Raw genomic sequence first — 25,668 nt, 5'->3', positions numbered from 1 at the left:
TTCAAACCATTTCAATGAGCATTCATACTATGCTGTGTTTATGGCCACTGCAAAGGGCCGGTGTGTTTACAAGTCATTAAAAGCCACAAAACACTGCTAGGACCATTATGCTGAATGTAAATCAATGGGCATTTTTAGAAAATGCATCGTGAGCAGATATTCCAGCAGGAGGCACACACACGCGCACACGCACACACACACACAGGACAGTACAGGAAGCGCTGTGCTGGCCAGTTTAGCTCTCATCATGGCTGCATTCCAATTTAGAGTGACATTTACTCCTTCTATACCAGCATTAGGCCTAATCAGTGCAATTACTGAATAAGTGTGGTGATTTTGCACAGGCTTGGATGCAGCTGGTGAGACAGAGAATCCAGTCAATGGAGCAAATTCACCACTATAATTAGCACATTCTCACTGACTTTCAATGACATACAGGTGAAATTCGATAGTCCCCATCACCCTGCGAAATTTGCATGCCCTAAAAACATCCCACTAACATGCAAGTTTGTTTGAATGCATCTAGAATCTGATCTTATGTATGAGTTACATCCACATTCATAAGGTCAGTGATACTGATGTGAAATCAATATTCAGTCTGCTCTATATTGTCGGCAAAGATGAGCAAAAAAAAGTAAGTGTGGTCCATTAGTTCAATCGCAAACTAAAATATATGAAAGGGATGTAACCTTTTATTTACTCCGAGAAACAAAAACCCTTCTAAACTTTTTTTTTAACATAATCACCTTTGTCGTAATCATGGGCAATTCTTATGAATGTGAAAATAAAACTGAAGTATGTTCTCATTTGTATGTTACTTTTAAGAAACGCTTAAGTGGTCATCCTTGACTTCCTGTTTCAATGAGGCATAAGAATGAGGTGAAATTCCCTGAATCGTTCATCAATACGGGGAAGACTACAGAATACTCAAATGAAATGTGACAGAAATGCACTGACCTTCATAAATCAGGCAATCAGGCAAACTGCCTGGAAATCCATATCCATCCACTGATAGGGCACTAATTATAATTAAGTTAAAACAACCAGATCTGTAGTGAACCAACCTTGATGAAAATGCATGCTTACCCCAACCCCACACACACACACACACACACCGCCCCCCAAACACACACACACACACACACACACACACACACACACACACAGGAAGGGGGATGGTTGGAGAGGCATTATTTGGAAGGCATGTTTGAATGAAGTCATTTCTTTCATCTAACCACAAACATAGGTGCCAGGAGTACACTAGGCGCTTCTGGAACTTTGAGTGGAACCAGGTGTTTTGGTCAGACGAGAAAAAAGCAGCTTTTTGGTAACAAACACTCAAGGTGAGTTAAAAAAGTAAGTGAGTATGGTGGAGGATCTGTGAAGTTTTGGGGCTGTTTTTTCTCCAAAGCCCCAGAGAACCTTGTTAGGATGGCATTGTGCTTGTTTAATAGGTACATCTATCTTAGACTCATTGGCCGTTTTAGCAAGACACTTAAAACAGCCAATGTCATATCTTTTTAGATAACTGGTATCAATCTTACACAGGGCTCTTAATTAGTTGCTCAGGAAATCTTCATTGGAGGGAAAAAGAGATGGTTCCACAATCCCAGGCTAATTATAAACATCGGCTTATTATTCAGTAACTACAGGGACTTGGATGCAAACTGGCTGAGCTATTCTTGGATTATGGAAGTGTGTAATAAAACTTTGGGCCACCGGCAGACCCTGGCCATTTAAGGGGTTAAACAAGGCACAGTTCTCGTGCAATATGGATGGAGATGAAAAGCGTGAAACAGTGCAATGTCTGCAAAAGGCATGAAAACAATTAATTGATATTTCAGATAAAGGCTTCATAGGAAAAGTATCTGTCAGACAAATTAATGATTTTAAAGGGGGAATTCCACCAAATTTTCAAAATTTCTGTTCAGTTCAGTGGTTGAGATATAAACAGTGTCATTCAGAGTGGTTTGATGTGAAATGGTTCATTTCTAGAGAAACTTACTCAGATTTCTTTACAGTGTTGGTGATCGGAACCAGGGGTCACAATATCTACAATGCAAATATAGCCATTTTATTTACTATCCAGTGAACCAGTGAACCTACACGTGTCTTCTGAGTTTTTATATGTAATGTTGATGATGGTAAAATAATAGTCAAACTGAAAATATGTTTTCTTTGAGGACTATTTTGCCTTAGAACACCCTTCATGTATCCCTCCACCATGAATGGATTTAAATAAACTGATATATAAAATATGTTTTACAGGAAAAGTTTATCACAAAATTACTGTAAAACAATGTCTCAGACATCAGGCAGTGTATTCATAACCATTTCATGTAGTAACTTTCTGTGAGGGAGCTTTTAGAGGTGTGAAACTCCTCTGGCGTCTGGTTCCTATCACCACCACTGTGAACAGTTCTGACTCTGTAAGTTTCTCTAGAACAACACATTTCATACCAAACCATTCTGAGTGATTTTGTTGACGTTAACCATTTAATTACACAGAATTTTTGAAATTCTACCTTTAAAAGGACAGCTATAAAGATCCGTTGAGCAGCAAACATATATTTGAAGCTGCTGGTGTCTCTGGGGTCTCAAGAACATCTTGATGCAGGATCCTCCATAGGCTGCCAGTTGTATTTCGGGCCTTAACCAAAGATCACACAGAGTAACGTTTTCACTGGGCTCAGAAATACATGACGACTACTTTTCAAGCAGTTTTATTTACCGATGAATGCTATGCTACACTGGACGGATGAATGGAGTTCTGAATGGTTGGTAAATGGACACCCTTTTCCGACAAGACAGCATCATCAGCAAGAAGGTGGCAGAGTGATGATTTGGGCCGGAATATTGGGAAGTGAGATGGTTGGTCCCTTTAGGATCCCTGAGGATGTTAAAATGACCTCTGCAATATATGTGGAGCTCCTAATCGACCATTTTCTGTCATGGTGTAAAAAGAAGAATTAGGCCTTTTGAAATAAATTATGTTCGTGCAGGACAGCGCACCATCCCATGCTGCAAAAACACCAGTGACTCCTTGGCTGCTATGGGCATAAAAGGAAAAAAAATCATGGTGTGGCCACCATCATCCCCTGACCTTAATCCTGTTGAGAACCTGCAGAGCAGCCTTAAAAGGAAGATCTAAGGAGTGGGCAGCAGTATACCCCGAAACACCAGCTCTGGGATGCAATACTGGTCTCGTCAACAGGAACTATACATGGACATAGAAGTTTAATGTGAGAGTTTTTAAAGTCACCCCAAAGAGGGGCTCTAATTTGATCTGTAAATGTTGATCTGTAATGTTATTTTGCTTTAAACTGTGTGTCTATTATGAATGTCTCACTGAATGTTTTCAAAAAATTGCATTCTGCATAATAATTTAGAACATATAACTGGGATAGGATAAAAAATCTACTGACTTTGACAAAAACAAACAAAATAATACGTGCATAATAATTTTAAGACTGTATAGAGTAGGTGTTTCTAATAAAATGGCCAATGAGATACAAGATAGGTGTATACAATAAACTGGTAAATCACCAAAAAAATAAACCATATCAGTGGATTTTTGGAAGCCACAAACAATATGAACCTCACTGTAAAGCTGTTCCTGTGCTGAGTTGCTCAGCCCGTGTGGTAAATCCCATCTTTAACCCTCCATCTCTAGTTCGATCTCAACGCTGAAGGTCAGCGCAGTAGGAGGCAGGGGTATCTGATAAAGGTTTCACTCAGCCCTGAGGTTTATTTCTATGCTGCCCGCCTTACGTAATCTTACACTACCTCAGCTGTCCACTCCCACATTACCATGTAAAAATATAAGACCTCACACACCCAGCAAAGCTCATAAATCACGCAGGAGCCTGAAGAGAGAGCACTGCTCTGGAGCTTTCAGTCAGTGCACTGAAACAGTGCCTCTGCCTCCAAAAGCAACCCTGCGACATCTCGCGAGGTTAACAGCGGATCCACTAGTCATAATTCACTCAGGACAAACGCCAAGACTGATGTTGAGACTGGATATTTAATTGCATGGAATAATCTGGCATCATTTATACAGCTTACAGTTATTCTGTGCACACAAACAGCTATGAACAGCAAATCACAAAGCCACAACTTATATTCCAAACATCATTATGTCATAGAAAAGATTGTAGGGTTACCATAAAATGCTGTAATATGTATAGAATTATTTTGTTTTATAGTACCCTAATGCTTATACTGTAGTATTGGCTTTTCTAACTGGCCTATGTGTAGCAGTATGTCATGAATAAGACCAAAGACTGAATATACAGTTTCTTAGAAACAAATCACATTGCAGCTCAATCTTATGTGCATTTACTCCTAGTATAAATACAGTATTCTAAAAACATTTCAAATACAAATATACATTCCACGTTGGACATCTGTGGACTTCAAAACCAGCAGCATCATGAAATACCATCTCTATTCTATCAGCAGTGCACACAGTCCATTATTGCTAATAATAGTCCTGATACGATATTGCTTACTGTGCATCTACTATGAGAAATGCATCTGTTTGCAAAGACCATGTAAGTTTGGTGTGAATGCAAACTACATTCTTGCTCAACAGATGACAAACTGACCCATGCTAAATCGATCAGTGAGAGTTTCCTCAGCACCCGAGGATGACCCTGTTCTAAGTTGCCCAGTCAGACCATATAGGCCAGTGTGGCCAGGAGATTAAATGTAAAAATCGGGGTAGAAATCTTGTGGACCCAGGTGAATAAAAACAGGAGCGATGGTCTGCGGAGGGCAAACAGGACTGTCGAAGTACAGACCACCTAAAGAAGAGAGATAATGGACAGAGAGAGCAGTTAAAATACACTTCATCACAGTCGGATCAAAACATTGCATTTCCAAAGAACGAGAAGACATCTTTATAACTTTAAATAGAAGTTAATGGAATAAGATCTTATTCTAAGTGTTTTGTGTTGGCGCAATGAGCATGAAATTTTGACATAAACCAACAAGCATTTAAAAATGATCTGAATAAATAAAAAGGAACAAAAGTGGAGACATGCTGGTACATTTGTCTGTTTGTGGACATGGCAGGAAGAGATGACACAGGATGCGTATAGAATGTAGTTGATGACATTGAGCTGTACAATATATTAAAATATAACTGAATAACACTTAATTTAAAGACTATAGTGTGTGTTTTATATGAACAATGTGAGTTATCTTCTTCTCCATCAGTAGACAATTTCTAAACACAAAACCACTGTTGGCTGGATACTTTTGGTTGGTAGACTGTTCTCAACCGTAGAGCAACACTACTGGGCGTAACACACCAATACACATAATATATTGATAAGCACTGCTTTACTTAGAATGGCTTACCATTCGAATAATACCTTGTCAGCAGAGGTCTTATGGTGATCATTTTCCTTTGATGGATGGGGATGAGCATGGCTGATACATTGTGCAGGAACCGATGGGTTACAGTCAGTAACGGTAAAACTACACAGTCCACCCATATGGTAGGTGTTTCTAAAGCAGCCAAGGAGTTCAGGAACAAGATAGGTGTATATAGATAAACTTAAAACTAGACACTGAAAGCCTAATTTCCTTGTTTTGTTCACTCTGCACTCCATATAGTCTATATGGAAACTGAGCTGTAAAAACAGCACATTCTGAATTCATTTGAATTCAAGTCACAACCAATTCGTTTACATATATCGGCCTATTCAGCCTACAGCAGTGTAGCCACACCCATTCACACTAAAGTTATAAGGAGTGTTACATCCCAGACTGCTTTTTGAATGAGGTACAATGCATTGCAGCCAATCAGAATAGAGATCATTTACATATGTCAGTTCAAAGGGATGTGATCATATAAATCATTACTGTTTTCGATACATAAACTAGAACCCAACTAATCAATGTGAACAGGGAGAGAACATTCTAGAACAGTGTGAATGAAGAAGAACCTTTAAAAGACTATAACTAGAGAGGGAGAACATCCTGGAACAGTGTGACTGAAGAAGAAACGTCTAAAAGACTACAACTAGGGAGAGAGAGAACATTCTAGAACAGTTTGAATGAAGGAGAACCTTCTAAAAGGCTATGATTAGGGAGGGAGAGATTATTCTAGAACAGTGTGAAGGAGAACCTTCTTAAAGGCTATGGCTAGGGAGGGATAGAGCATTCTAGAACAGTGTGAATGAAGGAGAACCTTCTTAAAGGCTATGATTAGGGAGAGACAGAACATTCTAGAACAGTGTAAATGAAGGAAAACCTTCTAAAAGCACTATGACCAGAGGCGGAGAGAACATTCTAAAACCAGATGAATGGAGAGAGAACATTTTAGAACACTGAATGGGGAGAACACTCTAGAACAGTGTGAATGGAGTATATTGCAGAAGAGAATGAATCGGGGAGAACATGGTGCTCAGCGTGCTTTGGGCTTGTGGCTAAAAGCTTACATTACAAAGACCATAGATTTTTTTTCTTCTGACAGTGTTGCAGGGGAGGGTGGTGCAGCATTCAGCTCAGTACTCTCAACATTCAACACACAAACTCGAACTCTCCGTCTCCCTACACTGCATCCTTGTGTAGTGTAAATGAACCAGTACAAAGACTTGAAAAATAAACATTTTATTCACGTCTTTGAAACAGTGCAACTTGCCAAGAAAAATGGGGAACAAACAAACAACAAAAGCTTCAAACAAATGAATTTTATCTTGCACCGTTTTTAAGATCGTCTTCATAGAAAGGGGCGAGGACGAGGGAAGGGGGGATGGAAAACAGGAGGAGGGCTGAAAGGAAGGGGACGTGGAGGGATGAAGGGGCGAACAGGGAACATGCAAGGCAGAATTCTACCCCCTACAAGGAAGACAGAAATGGAACATTATGAAGGGTCGCGTGCACTACAGGGAAACTGTGATGAGCCACAGACAATGAGAGAATGACTCGGAAGGGATTGAGAAAGGATTGTTCAATATTTTGGGAAGGAACTCCTTTTTTCCAACTTACAAAGAGTCAGATGAATTTGACAGTAATTTCTTTGCATTTTAATAGATAACAGCGTTTCCCCATTAAATAGCTACCTGGTACAAACTCTGCTTTACTTTAGCCAAAACGTGCGCGCATGTTTTGGCTAAAGTAAAAATCCTAATTTATTTTCAAATGCAAACACGCACTAAATTCAGATCCGAAGTCCAGTACGGATCCAATCCTTAATATAGCAGTGTGTGGTGAGTTGGTTTGTGCTGGTGGAACTGCGTCTAGCTCTATTCTTTCAGTATCTAGTCTAGGTGACTTTCATCACTGAATTTACTGGTCCTTAAAGAAACAGTTTGGAGAGTTTATACATTTCTATAGAAATATATGCCAATTATTCTCTGGCCCTTCAAATCACACATGAACTGTTTGTACACTGCATTCAGCATTTCATAATCTGAAAATCCTGAAAGGTCTATTCATCACTATTTCCTATAGCTGTTTCTACAGCCTTCAATTCAATTGCATTTGGGCTAAACAAATTAGTCCTGTGGGTAGAAAGGTAATTAAAATGGTGCTGATGAACTCATCTGACTCTGGATAAGAGAGTGAAAAGGGGTTAACTGCCAAAACATTAGACTAAGGTTCTGCAGGGTGAATGGATGACAGGCCTACCGTACGGCTGGGGGACAACTGGTCCATAAGCATAAGGAGCATAGCCTGTAAGTGAGTAAATATATATTCTTAATATGGGCTTATACTGAAGTTTCCGTTTATCACTCATATACTTATATATTTATATACTTATATATGTTTCAAGGATGGCGACTCGGGTGACTTCGGGTAAATCGCAGTCAAGTCGAATGTTGACCTGACTCGTGACTTGACCCGGACACACTTTTAACTGATTCGTGACTCCAGACTCGCGAACTGTAAACGAATACAACTTTTCCAACCTGTGTCTGATTTTGCCTTTCGGTTTTACTGCTGTCATGTGGAGTTGTTGGGGTTTGAGGGTATTGTGGGTATTTTAGTGAATGTACATTATTAACTGTAGTCACTACCACGATGTAAAATGCTTTTTCTTTACCTTGATGACACTCTGAAGTCTCAGTTTTTTGTTGTTTTTTTTTGTTTAGCCCCTCAACATCCCAGGTTTATCACACAAAGGCTTATTATTCAGTAACAACAGGAGCTTCAATGTAAACTGATTGAGCTATTCTTAGGTTACAAAAGCGTGTAACAAAAAGTGATTAATATGTCAACTATCTGCAATAAATGCCAAGTACTTCACTGCCACTCCAATCCACCTCATCCTCTTGGAAAATGGGAAAAGTATTACCCCAGAGCGGCAGGAAAGTTAAACTTGCTATGGCCCTGAAGCTTGTTATGGGAAAAGCTTCCCTGACTTGTCACGGCAACGGCCTGAAAGCAGAAATCAGGAAAGGTAAACAGCAGTAATTACTGTGACGCCATTTTCCTCACAGCTCGCAGCCGCATCAGATTCAATACAGCTTCAAATAACAAGCTTTTCATTATAGAAATACTTTCAGTCTGAAGGACAGAATGAAGCGCTTTATGCACTGAATGTGGTGTTTTAAGGAATGAGGCAAAACTAGCAATAACTAATTTAGCTTTAGTTATAATGTAATCTAGCTGAAGGTTTAGTGAGTTACAGTTCACATTCCTTTAAAACTTCAGCTGGATTAACGATTACACTGGCTAGCATGCATACTTATAAACTACAGACTAATAGTTTCAAGCTGTTTTGCCCATTTATTTTAAGCATTGTATATCACTGGAGTTCCATCTTTCAGACTGGAAGTTTTTCTGTAATGAAAGGCTCATATTTAAGGCTGTCAAACTTGGCAGGTGCAGCTGAAATTCTCTAATTCTCTAAAGACTCGACTTGGCTCGAGACTCGATTCGTACTTTCATGAAGCAACTTGTGAACATCTTTGGTATGCATATATAATGTGTTTTCATTACATTCCCCACTTTAAAGACTTAACAACAAACAACAACAAATCATCAATGTCTAAATATATAGTATATAGATATATGGTATCTTCAAAGTATGTCCAAAATGGTAACTTCACAGGCGAGGGCAAGAACACTCTTCACTTTTAATGCAAGATTTTATTCCAAGTATCCTTCGAGCATTTATAGAGGTCCATTACCATCACATTTTCACAAAATGTAAAGTACAGCTGCTGTGCTCAAATGATGTAGAGATTGAAAAATGGTGGGTTTTTGTTTTTCTTTTTGGACAGTGACAAAATGTTTCAGTGGACGCAGACTGAGAAGGTTTACCTGGGGTAAAGTACGCAGGGGCTGGAGGAAGGAGAGGAAGCACTGGCCTGGGCATTGTAATACCCCTTTTCCCTCGATGAAAGCCATTCGTGGCTGGATTTGCCTAAAGGAGTACGCACATGAACATGTAATGCTGCGTAGTCATAGGTTAAATTTACACAATTTTCCCCTTTACCTTAAATATGGTCAATCGGCCAAGACATGTTGTGTCCAAAATGTTTCTTTAATTTTGTACTGGAGTTATAAGGCTAATAATGCATTAATTCCCACCAGTTAGCACTGTGAAAACTGCCTCAAACTGTTATGTGGTTAAGTAAACTCAAATGGACTTGCTTATGTGTAAAAGTAGAAGTAGCACAACTTCAGACATGTTGTGAGACACGTTTGGTGTTTAAAGTTAAAGCTACTTCTTCTTTAGGTTTATTATATCTGGTGTAAGAGACAAACTATGCACAACTGATTTGAAATGATAATTTTAATATAAATTATGTGCATGTTCCAGGCTGAGTGTTGGGCCAGTTACCTTTGGGTAGGACCTCTTCTTCTTGTTGCTGTTTGTACTGTGTGCTGAGAAGAGTCTTTCTATCGCTGCCAGTGCTGCGTTTGCCTTTGCCACTTTTTTATTTGGCCCACATCCTCTGAACCTCAGTCCATCCACTTGCACCTTACACAGAGGAGATAAAACAGCTTTTGGGTTCAGTACCTCAGACTATGCTTTCCCTTAGTACATATAATCACCATCAAAGAAAGTTTGACCTTCTAAGTAACACCACTTTAAGGCTTGAGTAAATCAAATCTCCCTCAGACCAACAAGTTCAATATTTACAGCCATCAGACAGACTCATCCTGAAAAAGGTTTTATACCATAAAGTAACTTTTCTTACCATACACGTTTTTTTTTGTGTGTAAGTTACAAAATTCACATGTAAACCATAGACAGAAGTATTGGGATACACCTCCTAATTATTGAGTTCAGGTGTTTCAGTCACACCCATTGCTAACAGGAGAATAAAATTAAGCACATAGCTTTGCAGTCTTCATAGACAAATGCTAGCAGTAGAATGGGTCATACTGAAGAGTTCAGTGACATTAAACATGGCACTTTCACAGGAGGGCACTCTGTTGAGTGTGCATTCTGTGGAGTGATGAATCACTCTTCTCTATCTGGCAGTCTGATGGACGAGTCTGGGTTTGGCGAATACCAGAAGAACGTTTCCTGCCTGACTGCATTGTGCCAAATGTAAAGTTTGGTGGAGAAGGATAATGCTATTGGGTTGTTTTTCAGGAGTTGGCCTAGGTCCCTTAGTTCCAGTGAAGGGAAATCCAGCAAACCAAGACATTTTGGACAATGCTATGCTTCCAACTTTGTGGCAACAGTTTGGGGTAGGCTCTTTTCTGTTCCAGCACAACTGTATCCCAGTACACAAAGCAAAGTCCATAAAAGCATGGTTGGGTGGATGTCTTGTGGAAGAACTTGTCTGGCCCGCACAGAGCCCTGACCTTAACCCCATCAAACACCTTTGGGATGAACTAGAACAGAGACTGTGAGCCAGGCCCTCTCGTCCAACATCAGTGTCTGATCGACCTCACAAATGCTCTTCTGGATGAATGGGCAAAAATTCCCACAAACACACTCCAAATCTCGCACAAAGCCTCCCAGAAGAGGGGAAGCTGTTATAGCTGCAAAGGGGGACCGACTCCATATTAATGCCTATGGATTTAGAATTGGATGCCATAAAAGCCCTTGAAGGTGTAATGTGTAGGTGTCCCAATACCTTTGTACATATAGTGTTTATTATCTTAATCATCATCTTGGTGGCATGTAAACAACTCACAGTGAGAGTTAGCCAGGCTGGAGTGCAGCCTCCACATGGTGGGGCTAGTTTTAATGCAGTTTCGCAAGAGTGATAATGAGACCAAGTCCATATGATTCCCATATTAATTCAAAATAGTTATTTTTTGGAAGTGTTTATGCACAGATTTATCAGAAATGTACTACAGATGTCAATTTTATTGTGGTGATATTTGCTGTTCTATTTTGTGGTCAAAAATACATTTGCCATGTTTGACAGCCTGTTGTCACTGCTAAAACTTATTTTGATTAATATATTTTTAATGTGTTTAGGTTGGATAGCTCATTTGCTTCTACAGTTTTTGTTATGCATAGATATATTTCATGTCTACAACAGCAATAATCCTCTCTTATGTAAGTGAAAGCCAGCAATGTATACATATGAATTACCCAGAGCTGACAGCCTCTTTTCAGTAATAACATATAATATTATTTTAGTATATATATTTTTAGGTGTTAAGGTTGAAAAGCATGTCCTGCTCAAACAACATTGAATTGTATGGAACTGATTGTGTTTGCATTGATTTTCTACTCTTTCAGCGACTGATACAATTAGTCCCTCAGCCTGTTACAATTAATGTAGTAAATGGTACGTACTGGAAACAAAGTTCATGTCTTCATTATTAGCAGATATGTAGGTTGCTTGTATAAAAAAATATGAATATTGCTCAAACACTTTGAAAGTCATTTAGCAAAAAAACTAAATGTGCTAGGTTGTGTCCTGCTCTTCCATACTGTGTTTAGGGATATGAGGAAAAATAAATAAATAAATCAAGCAAGTTAATGATGCTCCCACCTCAATGATGAAGCGCTGTTGTTGGCTCTCTCCATTCTCAGTGATTAAGTCATATGAAAGCCCTCTCCTCTTCTCATTCAGCTCCATTACTGGGTTTTTGCCCCTAGATGTGAGGACAGGACCCTGACTTTTACCCTGAAAAACACAACAGACCACAGAGTATTCAGAGCACACTAATAACACCTGACACCCTTGTTTAAATACGTGTGGACATTGTTTACAGAACATCCACAAATTCGTAAGGTATCATATTCTTGTGGAATTGTGTTTCCAATAAATTATACACACTGCTGACAGGTCAGAATCAGGCTAGTTCACCTTTCAGTTAATTTTCTACTCAGATTTATTCAGAGCTGGCCCATACAGCACTTCAGAGGCTTTGAATACTCAAATTCATTATTAACCATAATTTTAAGCATGTTCATTCATTTCAGTTGATTTTTAATCAAAACATCACAGCTTTTGATTTGTAATGAATAGTTTTATGCATGTATACATACTTTTTACTATGGATGTCCAAAGATGCCAAGAGACAGATGTGCTGTATTTTTATGCCAGATAAGAATCGTCTGACACGGAAGTAAGTTCAAGAGGGAAATCTTTTATTTAGCAGCATGTTTTAATAATTGGTTTAGCGGATTTACAGAATGGATAGCCATGTTAATTGAGTGCTTCAAGTTCAATTTATTAAGAAGTCCCTGAGTACTTATTCTCAATAGTACCCTTAAAAAATGTTTACATAATTCAGCAAGTTATTACAGTGTTTTGCTCTCAGAAATTGCTTCATTTTAGAAATACTTTCAGTCTGAAGGACAGAATGAAGCGCTATATGCAGTGAATGCGGTGTTTAAAGGAAAGGGGCAAACTAGCAATAATGAATTTAGCTTTCATTATCAGGTAATCTAGCTGAAGTTTTAGTGAGTTTTAGTGAAGTTTAGTGAGTTTGCTCTCCATTTTTCTCTCAGCTTGACAGCAGCTAAACATGCTCACCTTTTTCACTTGAATGTAATTCAACCATTGAAACTACACCAAAACTAATGTGTATTTGGATAATTGTATCTTTATCTAAATGTTGTCTGCCATCTTAATATCTTGCCCTAACTTATCCTCCTTCACTCTTTCAAAAAAATGTCATTGTGCAAAATCACAGAGGAGAGTATGGCTCTGTTTAGCCTTTATTCTTTTAACATTACCTTGGTATGACATTATTTCTTGTAGTCTAATATCAAGTCCATTGTTAAGAAACTGCTATTTTTCTTCTGGATTTACGATAAAATGTTTTGTTTAAAACAGTGATAAACCTCTTACTCTGAAAATCATCATTGTTCTAGAATTCTGGGGGTCTGAAGGGTTAGCAAAAGATGAAGCTTCACAACACTAATTAAGGGAACAAATACCAACATCAAGAAACAAACATTTAAGTATTCATGTTATTCAGGCTACCACTAGATTTGTAGCATTTCCTTCAGATTCCTAATGACAGAAACAATAATTACACACATAGTTGGCCAACAATGCTAAGGAGTCTAAAATGAAGGGGGAGGGGAGGGCATGAAACCTAACCCTTTACCTTGGCTAAGGAAGAGCTCTTTGTGCGATTGTTGCTGGAACTTTTGGAGAAAGTCTCCACTTTCCTCTTACCATCTGATTTGTCCTCAGCAGACAACGAGCCTACATTAGTACCTTTAAAACACCAGTGCAGAACTGTTAGGCAAGATTCAGATGAACAGTTTAATCAGTCTTCTTCATAAGTCCTGACAGATCATTAAAAAAAGAGGGGTGAAGAATTAATAATGCATACTGTTTGTCCTCTTGCTCCTTGGTTCCTCCATCGTTTCATCCTCACTAAGCCTTTTCTGAGACATCCCTGCTGAATCACAAATATAATTTCAAAATCTTATGGAAAGACCATGTTAAATAAATCATAGGCTTAAAACACACGAAAGCACCAACCTTCTGCTAATTTTTGTTCCACAGCGGGTTTAGCTGAAGGAAGAGGATCCATCTGGAGGAACTTGTGAATCTGGCCGAAAGCTAAGAGCCGTAACGCGTGCTAAGAAAGTAGAGAACATTAGGTCATTTGTCCAATTTACTTTACATCTTGTTCAGTTTCATTTTTCAAGTCCTTTCAAATCTGATTGAGGGAGTTCTAACCTGTGCAGTGTGCGTAAGAAGCTCAGCTTGATCGCTTGACATGCCTGATAAAGTGTCTACTTGCTCTTTTTCACATGGATCACGCAATCCAGGTCCACCTCCAAAAAGAAAAGACAGAAGTAACTACACACAACTTATTCATGTCATTAATAATATATACCATGTAATTACTAGATAGCAGCTTAATGGCACTTACCTGGCAGCAGTATGCCTGAGGATATGCAACCCAAGACCCTTCGGAGAGCCTCACTGGGCCCCAGTGGCCTGTAACTTGTGGCAACGGCCTTCTCACAGATCAGCTCCAAAGGCTGAGGGGAAACAGAATACAAATTTAGTGCAGAGACAAATAAAGTAACTGATATAAGAAACAAAATAAAGACCTAATATTGAACCCTGAGGCACCCACATAAAGCAAAGAGTAATCAGAGAAACTGAAACCAGGAAAAGCAAGTCTTGAGTAGCATCTATATTTAACCCATAAAGGTTTAATTAACGCCCCATTTGATTAACTGCTCATTACATGTCAAAGTCAAATCGCTGCGACTTGACACCACTCATTACAAATGTCGGTGCTTTGCAGCTGCAACATGTGGCTAAAGAGATATGCTACTTTAGATTTTTTAAATGTGAAAATGCACTCTAGGGGTACACTTGTCATGGCCACAGACTCTACAAATTAGATCATCTGCTGTGTACCTGTGTAGGATGCTGTATAGGATGGAGAAGCTTAACTGTGAGATTAGAACTGTTGTCTTGGATTGCTCTCACTATATTTTTAATGAGGAGGAATCTTTGCAATGCATTGACAAATTGTTCAAAACTGTATATTTTAAATGTCATGTCATTATTCCTATTCTGATGTCATCATTCCAGGGCATGAAAAGAAGGGTGATGAAACTGCACTGCAGGTGATTTCTTGTGATCTCTTATCAGCCTGAATGAGCCTTGGGCTGGCCAATGTGATGAAACTGTTTGCAGTCTTTTTCACTCCCATTTTGGTGCTCTTCTGAAAAGCTGCTGCTTTTTGAAGCTATTTTTACTGTAGAACTCCATAACAGTCAAAAAACCTTGACAACATTGTGGTAATGTCTTCTAGCCCTCACTGAACTAAAAACTCACCCATCCTTTGAGAGGTTCCCAGGCTGGCCTCTTGATACATATGTCCCTGAGGATCCTCAGAACTATGAGACAGGACTTCTTACCACTTACCCTGACCTGAAGAAGTCAAACCACATCTTAGCAGAAAGATTTTGCAATTATGAAGCAAAAAAAAAAAACCACACAATTCTAATGTTAGATGTCATGCAGCTCAGAAAGGTGAGGCAAGGAGGAAAGGTGAGTGCCAGAGAACTAGTAAAGAGTGTTTGGGTCAGTTTGGGTCATTCAGAGGTGGGATGAAAGTTGTCTGATTTTGCAGCCCAACCGGACAGTGCTGAAGTTACACTTTCAAACTGAAAATCACATTGTTCTGAGCTGTGAATGGGTACAAAATTTCTTTTACTTGTCCGTGCCAAAGGCTACAAAAACCACATAGTGCAAACTGATGGCCAACCTGGAACCATTTGGCATGTCGCAGAGAGGTCAGAGCAAGGAGGCATCTCTGCTGGTCCAGCAGATCAGACGAATCTTTTGCTTTTGTGTTTTCCACTGGTGAGAAGAACAGAACAGGACAGACACACAAACAGTAGATTCACCATGAGCTTTTCTGTCAGAACACACTGGCAGAAAAGTGGAATACTACAGTTAGGATCCCACTGATCTGACTGAGTTCATAGCAAGTCAAGAGAAGTTATTTCATGCAAGCTAGTTCATTATAAAAAGAAGAGCATTAGGGCGAGTTATTTTTGCTAACTCAAGATGCAGATCAGCGGCTTAGGCAGCGAGCAGACCAATGTGATAACACGAGGAAAGACTAAAAATACCAGCAAGGGGCCTGGGCCAGAAACCAGGAAGCAGAACACTAATAATGAAAATCTCTAGGACTGTGTCTGTAACAGAATTCTCTTATTGGGATTATCTAAATCTTCATGGCCAAATTAAAGATGAACATAAACTACTACCACAACTTTTACTGAACTGCACTGTTATGTTTTTTATATGACAAAGATTAAGCTTCAGCTCACATGCTATCACTTTCTTTGCTCCCATATCTGCTTCAGAGTCAGTGCCCATCTCAAAATAGTGGGATGCACAGAAATATTTTGGCCAAAAATAATATACAATGGAGTGTCAAAATCTAAGGATCTAAAAAAATATGAATGATGGTGAAAATGAGAAATAGTGTTCAAAACTGCTGCTTGTTTTCTTCACTCTCCTGTTCTGGTAAGCACAGATGCAAACAGTTAAATAATGATAAACAATGAAACGCACAAACACGGTCCCCTGCAGCTGCGTTCTATACAGTCTTTAGTTTACATACCTTTTCAGCATTAACTGATTTAGTGAAAGTCTTCAATGGAAGTCACATATATAATACTAAGTAGCTCAATATCTTTTAGTGCTCAACTTTCTTCCCTCCTGTTTTGAGTCTGCATTTGTCAGATGCCGCTGAGGTTTATGGCTGTTTCTTCTCTAAATGACGATCACTAAAGTGACATGCTAATAGTGTCCCCTACTGGAGAACCTCAGACTGCTAGACTTGAGTTCCAAAGCCAAGCCCACGTGCTTTACATGTTTAAACTGCTGTTGCTTCCAAACAGCACTGATGATGTATCCAGAGGCATCATCAAATGTATTTACAGAGATAATAACAATAAAAATAATAATAGCAAAATGTATTATTCATTTTTAGTTCCTAACTCACAAAAAAAGTTATAGCATGAGAGTTGAAGCTGAAACTTTGTCAAATAAAAAAACATAAGTAAAAGTTGTAGTATATTGCTATCCTTAATTTAGCCAAGAAAATGTTATTAACCCACTAATAAAGAACAGCCACGTTTCAAGAACAGCCTCACCTACGTTAGGTGATAAATACGGAATTAATGTAGGACAACACACAACATGTTTAAAAGTTCTCTTATGTTCACATGTGGGAATATTAGTTTCATGCTATGCTTTGCATTAAATAAATCAATAATGAACAAAATATTTTGAAAAGGCAGTAAATGAGTTTTCACAGCCACTATGTGGTTTTACCATGGAAACTTGGTTAACCGTCACCAGGCATAAGCCTAAACATCACCAAATATGGCCTAATTCTCCGCTCGTTTGAAACCTCCATGCTGGTGTTTTTGTCATGTTGGTCAGATGTTTGTCATCCCAGGAACTCCACCTGAGAGAACTAACATTCCTACCAGCCTGCCTGTGAGATCTCATCATTGTAGAGGAAGGTGGCAAAGGTGCTATGGCATTTTGACTATAGCCAACAACATGGCAATACAATATCAGGGGCCATACCACCCACCCACCATTCATAACACCAATGCCCTTTGGAGCCACATCACAAAGTAAAGAGGTTTCACATAGCAATTTACAATTTAAAAAATCAGAATACTGCAAGCAAGAGGAGAGGTCAATCAATGGCTAAAAGGTCACATTCCTTGTTAGCTTCTATTTAACAGAAACTCCATGGTGTGCAGCGAATGCAAGGGGAAAGAATGACAAGAAAGACATGCAGAAGGCCAAAAATCCCAGGGCTCCTTCTCCACACACCAGCTGCTGCGTCAAAGCATCAACGAAAGAATCTGGTGGCATTGGGCAAGGTACCAACAAAGAGCTCAGATGTTGAGGTGATGTGACCAGAAGCTATGTGAATATTTCTTTCCCACTTCATAAAAAAGTTAACTACACGATACAATTTATGCACTTTCGATCAGAGAGAAAATCCACTGGGTGATGATTTCAGCGTGCAGAACTGCATGTGGTCCTTTTAGGCATCTCAGAGATGAGGACACTTTGTGACGTGTTAACGGCCGTTACCTTGGCCTTTCTCTGGCTCTTTGCTTTTCATCTCCATTGAGGTGAGGGTGACCCTGAGAGGCAGATCAGGTCTGCTGCTTTTGAATACCAGAATAGCTGCCTCTGGAATGCATGGCTGCACTGTGTAGCTGTCCTCTGTCAATTTCTGCAAAAGGAGACAGAAGAGATACAGCAACGTATAGCATGTAAAAATAAAGCACTTGCCAAAGCATTGGTGTTGCTTCAGCAGCATGTACACTGAGCAGACCCTTCATTAAGTACACTTTCTTGTTTCTACACTCACTGTACATTTTATCGGGTCCACTTACCATATAGGAGCACTTTGTGCTTCAACAATTACAGACTGTAGTCCATCTGCTTTTCTGTATAATTTGTTAGTCACCTTTTACCCTGTTCTTCAATAATCAGGACCCCCAAAGGCCGACCAGACACAGCAGTGCTGCTGACATTTTTAAACACTGTGTCCACTTACAATCCGCTCTATTAGACACATCTACCTTGTTGGTCCACCTTGCAGACATAAAGTCAGAGACAACAGCTCATCCATTGCTGCACCGTTTGTGCTGCTTATCCTCTAATTTTTCATCACTGGTCACAGGACGCTGTTGGCTGGATATTTTTGGTTGGTGGACTATTCTCAGCCCAGCAGTAGCACTACAGTGTTTAAAAATTCCAGCAGCACTGCTATGTCTGGTCCACTCGTACCAGCGCAACACACACTAACACACCACCAGATCAACGTCACTGCAGTGCTGAGAAACTCCTTTTATTTCCCTCACATTTTTACTTTGACTTCCCCTTCCTTACTTTCTGCACAGTACTGTACCTTGTATGAATAATATGGACTATACTATGAACCATTTTTGGGAGTTGGCAGTTTAGCTACATTTAACAACAAGACTTTAGAAGTTGCTTCAGCTTCTAAAACAGACCAAACCAAGATAACTAATTTTAAGATACTTGCGGCCACCAGGTAGCAGAATAGCTTAATCAAAGCAAATTGTTATCTTCTGCCCAGTTTAAATGAGCTTGCAGCCCTGTAATTAAGTTCACTGTGCTTTAGCTTAACTACTTCCAGTGCAGAGTAGCTGACAGATTAGTTAATTGCATTCCTGGAGCTGCATCCCCAACACTGACTATGAAAATGATTACTGAAGCATTTCAGACATGTAGGCTATTTCGAGAATGGCCACACAAGCAGCAGTTTCAGTCCAGTTTGAAGTAACCAAAGGTTTGTGGAGGTGGGAAAGCTCTGAAGAATGCTAGATAACCTTCATCTGCAGTGGCAGGTTTGTGCAGATTGTGAGAAGCAGCTTTCCGGTGGGTTTCTCTCGGCACAGCAAGACCAGCTCCAAGTCCATTATCCCCTTGATCAGGAGGCCCTTGGCCACTGATCCGACACGCACCACGCCAACCAACGGCCCACCACACCTGAACAGAACCAATAGAATTCCACAGAATTTCTTTTTAATTACATCATTATGTATAAACAGGCATTAATTTTATTAAATGCTCCCTTTTATAGAAACTTACATAAAATTGTTGACAGAGGTACGAACCAGATGTCTGAAGCATTTAATGCCTCCAAAAACTCACTTACAGAAAGACATTACAAGAAATGGTTATGAATACACTGCCTGATGCTTCAGACATTATTTTATGATAAGTTTAGGTCTAAAATGTATTTTTAAAATACAAGCAAGGTGGAGAGGTACATGCAGGCCACTGTAAGGCAAAACAGCACTCAAAGATTTTTTTTTTAGATTTCCCTGTTATTTTACAATTTTCAACAATATAAATAAAAACTCAGAAAACACATTCTCACAGTTCACTATTCATTTTGGATACCAAACAAAATGGCTACATTTACACTGTTGCCACCGTGACCCCTGGTTCCTATCACCACCACCGTAAAGAAAGCTGACTCGGTAAGTTTCTCTACAAAGCACTTTGTAAATTTCAAAAACAAAGTTTTATTTACATCTTAACCATTGAGTTACGCAGAAATTTTGCAGAATTTGGTGGAATACTCCTTTAAGACTTATGGCTGATGGCGAAGTATGTACAGATAGTGAAACCTTTTGGAGTGCTATCGTTTTTTATAGACTGCAAACTGCTGGTGAATACAGCAACTGCTTAAATTGTCCCCAAATATGAACATCCCACTGAAACATGAGTTTAAACAGATATGCCTGTTAGAATCTTAAAGAAACTTACTTTGAGTTGGGTTCTGCCAGGTCCTTACATATAACAACACTAGCCTTTGCAGAATTAGTTAGCCAGTCTGAAACCTGCTTTAGGCCTCCCTCCACAACTGACACCAGAGACTGGACAGCCTCCAGCTCTTCGGCTGACGGGTAAATGGCTGAGTGTTTGGCCATCACATAAGAGTCATCACTGGCCAGCGATCCAAGAGAATTCTGAAAGAGAGACCCAGGCCATGTGGCACAACACTATGTGAAATCATAAACAAATATGTCTTTATGAATGTGTGCATACTCATGCACATTCACAAAACAAAAGCAAATGTCCACAGCAGCTTACATCAGTGGTCTCCTCCATCATGGATTAGAGAATGGTGACCAGGATGGTGCCACAGTAGAACTGACCCAAAGTCTTCATTTATTGACCGTTCTCCTCCACTTCAAATCTTATTTATGCTCTACTGAGAGGACTGAAAGGTGAAACAGTACTGAAAAACAAAACATTTTATAGCATAGCTAAAAATACAATAATAATAATAATAATAATAATAATAATAATAATAATGGTGCTAATAAGAAAAAGATAAGTGCTATCAGCATCTTCATGTCAATAGTATGGTATTTAATATGGTATTTATACCTGAGAATATAAAGCAGTGTATTCTACATCCTGGTCTTGATCACTGCAGGAAAATGCCAATATTTCCAATATTTCCTTTTTATGTAAGAATCTCATATGTTGTTCTTGACCTTCGCCTGATATATTATTCTATACTGCCAAAATCCACATTCTTCCTCCAGATCACCAAAATTATACCTTCTTGGATTCGATTTCTTAAATAATTATCTAGCAAATTCCCACTCTTTAGCCTAAATTAGCCAGATTTCAAGAGGTTATTCTAAATGTGTAGCCAGCTAACTAGCTCAGTTCGCCAGAACCACCACTGCTAAGACATAACTTGCAAGCAGGTTAGCCAACAGCTGAAGCAAAGTCCTTATAGGAAAGTCTGTTCCTTGGCAGCCATCTTGGTAATGCAGCTGGGCAGTTATTTTCAACCAAACAAGACCACACTCCTATCTTTTTGAATGGGGAGAGACCAAAATACTTAAAACTGAGGCTAAATTACTGTTTCAAAAACATATTTGAAATAACTGATAAAATCTGACAAAAATCTCATAAATGGTTTACAGCGCTCGTGCAAATCTCCACAACAAGGGGGGCTTTCCCCCCTTGTGGTGTAACCAGCAAGCTGACTGGCTCTCTTTCATGAAGGGCATGATTTTCTCCATAAACAGATAGCATGAACGTTTGAACGTTTCAAACTTTCCCATTCATATTTCAACCAGTGACTGGTCTCCTCCTTTATAAAGTCCCTGGCTGAACACAAATTTCACACAGCTAGTTTAGCTCACCAAAACGACTGCAAAAACACAACTAACGAACTCCTAGCTGGGTTAGCTACTACTAGCTCAAACACAGGTTTTAGACAACCACCTCAGTTTGCCAGAACCACTACTGCAAATACATAGTGCAAAGACTATCAAACTAACGCGTTTGCAAGCAGCTAGTTAATGCTAGCTCAAACCTATGTTTCACACAGACAAATACAAATGCCTTCATATGGTCACACACTGAAGTTATTTCTGAACATTGTTTTAGTTAGCTAAATGTGCTAGCCAGATAACGCTATTTTTTCATAATGGGTTGATGAGGATTAGCAAAGACATCAGCTACAGGAGTTGGGTATAACTAGTCTTTCTACTTTTGGCCAGATTACGCCATCTAGTAAGCTAACACCGTTAAACGGTCTCATAAATTGCAGTTAGGTCTTTTTTGGGTGCAAATAGCTGTGCTTGCACCCAAATGCAAACAGACACTCTGCAAGCCCAGAGAAAGGAAGATGCAACACAAATCAGGATTTCTCCTGACTCAAGACTAGGGATACTGAAGTATTCGGACACAGCAGCTTAATAATATGAAACGTTATACATAAAATGAGACAAAATACAACATGAAACAGTGACAAAATCTTATTGAAAAAAAAAGTATTGAAAAGCCCCTCTGTCATCTGAAAATAATGTACTCTGTCATTACTGAAATAGTAAATGTAAAGGTATAGTTGATGTCAAGACTCAGCGCACAATTTGCACGTATTTTATTTCTACTTTCATAACTGTTGTTGATTTGGTGATACTTCATTTTACTTTCACAGAACAACTTATAGGACGCAGCTGAGGTGTTTGTTTATAGCTCAGTTCACTGTTTTGCACAAGGACATGCTATTTTGCAGCCTTTTGGTTTGAAATAAAATATTTTTTCTGAGCCAAACCAATCTGCTTAATATATAATTTAAGCTCTTTACAATCAGTAAATGTTTTTGCAACACGTTTCAAAACAGTTGGTTCAAGAGCATGTTTACCAAAGAGTTACATCACCTTTTCTCCTAATAATCAAAAAAACAATTTTTAGTAATTGTTTGGGGACTGAAGACCTCACTTGGTCCACTTTCGAAAGCAGATTTTTCCAAGTACGCAAGTCTTCATCTGCACAACCGTACAGGACCTTCGTCACTGCATTCTGTGCCTCATAACGCGGCACACGTTGTCAATGGGAGACTGTAGGCAGACTAGTCTAGTATGTGCACTCTGATTACACGGCCATGCATGTGTAACACGTGCTGAATGTGCCTTGACGTTTTCACAATGAAATAAGCACGGGCGCCCATGAAAAAGTGTTTATTAAGTACTCCTAAGCCCATGTGATGATATTCATCACAGAATCATGCTTTTTTATTTTTTGTGCAGTGCTTTCTGAGGGACAGAAGGTCACGGGCATTCAGTTGTGGTTTTCGGCCTTGACCTTTTACGCACAGAGATTTCTCCGGATTCCTGGAGTCTTTTGATGACATTATGAACCACAGAGCGTGAAATACCTCAATTCACTGCAGTCGCTTGTTGAGGAATACTGGTATTAAACTGTTGGATAGTACACTGATGTATTTCTTTGCAAAGTGGTGAGCCTCGACCCATCCTTTACCTTATCTGGATTCTCCTTTTATACCCAAGCATGATTGCATCATCTGTCTTTCACAATTCCTAGTCTTAAATTGCCCTGTCTTAGCATTTTTAGAACACTGCAGGCATCAATTTCAGAATAAGCATATATTTACAAATGAAAAGGTAGGCTTAAACACTAAAGACCTGGTCTTTGAACTGTTTCTGATTAATTACAGGTCAAAGTGGATTTACATAACACTACTTTCTGTTTTTATTTGCATTTCACACACTGCCCCAACTTTTTTGGCATTGACAGTGTCATTGATACACCTCTCTGTCTCTTCAGACGGTACTTCATTTGCCATCTTTCATGGAAACCATGAAATGAAAAAAAAATTGAATAGCAGTGGAAGATTATAATTAAACTCAGATTCAGAATCTATTTTGCACACATTTAGCTGCACTTCCGTGACATTGTTTCAGTTTGATAAGTTCATATGACAATTTCTAAGAGGCAGCTCAGGTATTCGCAAATGTGTCTTCTGTTTCTACTTTTCTGTTTATACATTTTTTCAGTCTGAAAGAAAAATGTGTATTTTTCTAAGCCAAAAAATATGTATAAGCTCTGTAGAATCAGGACATTTAAAACAGAAAATATCGAAAACCGAATCAAATCTGAGCATCAGAATCAAAAATCGTATCGAACCTTAACAAGGGTGAATCGATACACCCCTACACACACATGGACTCCAGTCATTTTATTTCTACAAACGAATACAGAGACCATCACCATGTGTACAAGAAAAAAGTTTGGCTCACATTCTTGTGGTGATTTTAGGAGCATTAGCCACAGTCTGTCCCCGCATGGCTCCCTCTTATCGTGCTAACCCGTCTAGCTACTGTACTTACTGATGATGTTCCTTAAGGGACACGCTGTAGCTGAGACACCGAGGGGGTAAGGAGATTATAAATTGAACAAAATGAAGGAAAAATGTTTGTCCTGGTTCACTAGGACCCTGCTGAAAATCGTCAACAGTGGCGGCTGCTCGTTTTCATAAAAATCCACTGCAGCAGCAGCCGCGTTCATTCACTCACTGCAATTAGGAGTTCATAAGTAGACTAGCCAGCTTTGACGAAGCGCTAACAAACTACAGGAGAGCGGGAGCTCGGTTTTATAACTCTGTTTGGCACTTACCGGTTTACCACGTAGGAAAGAAGGACGAAAATGTCGGGAATGTCCTGTTTATAGAGCCAGGTGTTTATGGTGTCTTCTCCTTCTCCGTGACCGCGTGGATGGTGTAGCTGCTGCTCTCTCTCTCTCTCTCAGGCTGCTGGTGCAGCACCGTGGCGCAGGCGTGCTGGAGCAGCAAGTCCCTCATCTTTGCACCACTACTTCAGATTTTTCAGTCGTCTAAACTGTCGTTTCATGTTCCAGCTAGGTTGAATATGATACAACTCGAATCAGCGTTAGTGTAAAATACACACTGATATGAATTCGATAGGTTTCGTGTATTAGTTTGTGTGCTGGCTAACTTGAGAGAGCTGTTTAGTTTTTTTTTTTTTTTAGAGGAATCTGAGGGAACGAACAAGTTGAACATGGGGCATGTTTTATCAAGCAGGATTTCACAGTTAGCCAGTATAACATAAGACAAAAGCCAAGTCTGTCCAATAAGAGAAGATATTTGTAATGGACAGGCCTCATTTTTTGGCTTAAATTATCCAGCTTTACTGAGAAATCTTGCTTTATGAATTACACCACAGTTCATCTGGCTTCCCTTACAGAAACATATGTAGTAATACCACAAAATACTCCAAGGCCTGGTTTCGTGGACATGGATTATGCCTAATCTTGGACTAAATTCCAATTCCAATGGTGTTTCACCATTACAAATACTATTTAGTTTAGGTTTAGGCTTAATCTGGGACTAGGAAACTGTTTATTACTATAGTAAGAGTTTTTATTTATTTGCTGTCTGATATAAAACAAAATTATACAGTTACCATCTTGTCAAGAGGCTCGGTGCCTCTGACAGTTCCCACCAAAAGCTGATGAAAAGGGGAAATCTAATGGCCTACCAAATATAGCTTTGCTCATGCATTTTTGATGACTTTCTCAGTGAGTTGGACATGCAGAAAGAATTGATTTTGGTTTGAGACAAGGTCGAGGAGGGCAGGGCCACATGATGGACTGATAATACAGTCAGAATGGTTTACAAATAAACTGTCACAGAATGTCACTCTTAATAACTTAAACCATACAAATCATGCTTTATCCTCTGAATGCTGTCATCTTTTTGGGATTATTTCTATTCCAAGATGCTTGGCAGGTTTAGACACAGCTGTAAAAATCGTCACTTGGCAAACGGATAACAGCGAGGATTTACTTAGAGTGAGAAGCACCATACAGTATGGCCATCAGAGAAAAAAAAAACTTAATGCTCTTTTCTGCCTGTGTGTAATCCCTCCAT

General features: G+C 39.2%; 1 protein-coding gene across 4 annotated transcripts; it reads right to left on the bottom strand.

Annotated features, from left to right (window-relative positions):
- Positions 1-4,005: 4,005 nt before the first annotated feature.
- LOC118827412 (spermatid perinuclear RNA-binding protein-like) lies at positions 4,006-24,527 on the bottom strand. 4 transcript variants are annotated; one of them, XM_036598766.1, is made up of 17 exons: positions 24,396-24,527; positions 20,544-20,691; positions 20,217-20,419; positions 19,271-19,430; positions 18,000-18,144; positions 15,634-15,728; positions 15,201-15,296; positions 14,278-14,389; positions 14,082-14,179; positions 13,881-13,980; positions 13,729-13,797; positions 13,498-13,610; positions 11,928-12,062; positions 9,803-9,943; positions 9,280-9,382; positions 7,642-7,686; positions 4,006-4,805 (listed from the first exon to the last, which is right to left on the bottom strand). In XM_036598766.1, the coding sequence occupies exons 2-17, from the start codon at positions 20,562-20,564 to the stop codon at positions 4,705-4,707; spliced, it is 1,737 nt and encodes a 578-aa protein (XP_036454659.1). In that variant the 5' UTR covers positions 20,565-20,691; positions 24,396-24,527; the 3' UTR covers positions 4,006-4,704. The 4 variants fall into 4 exon arrangements, with proteins under 4 accessions (XP_036454659.1, XP_036454658.1, XP_036454660.1 ...); XM_036598765.1 differs by having other exon boundaries at positions 20,544-20,673; XM_036598767.1 differs by having other exon boundaries at positions 13,729-13,794; positions 20,544-20,673.
- Between the last annotated feature and the right edge of the window lie 1,141 nt (positions 24,528-25,668).

This window comes from Colossoma macropomum, unplaced genomic scaffold (genome assembly GCF_904425465.1).
Source record: "Colossoma macropomum unplaced genomic scaffold, Colossoma_macropomum, whole genome shotgun sequence".
Taxonomy (NCBI): Eukaryota; Metazoa; Chordata; class Actinopteri; order Characiformes; family Serrasalmidae; genus Colossoma; species Colossoma macropomum.
The sequence above is the reverse complement of the archived record's forward strand: the minus strand, read 5'-3'. Positions and strand labels throughout refer to the sequence as shown.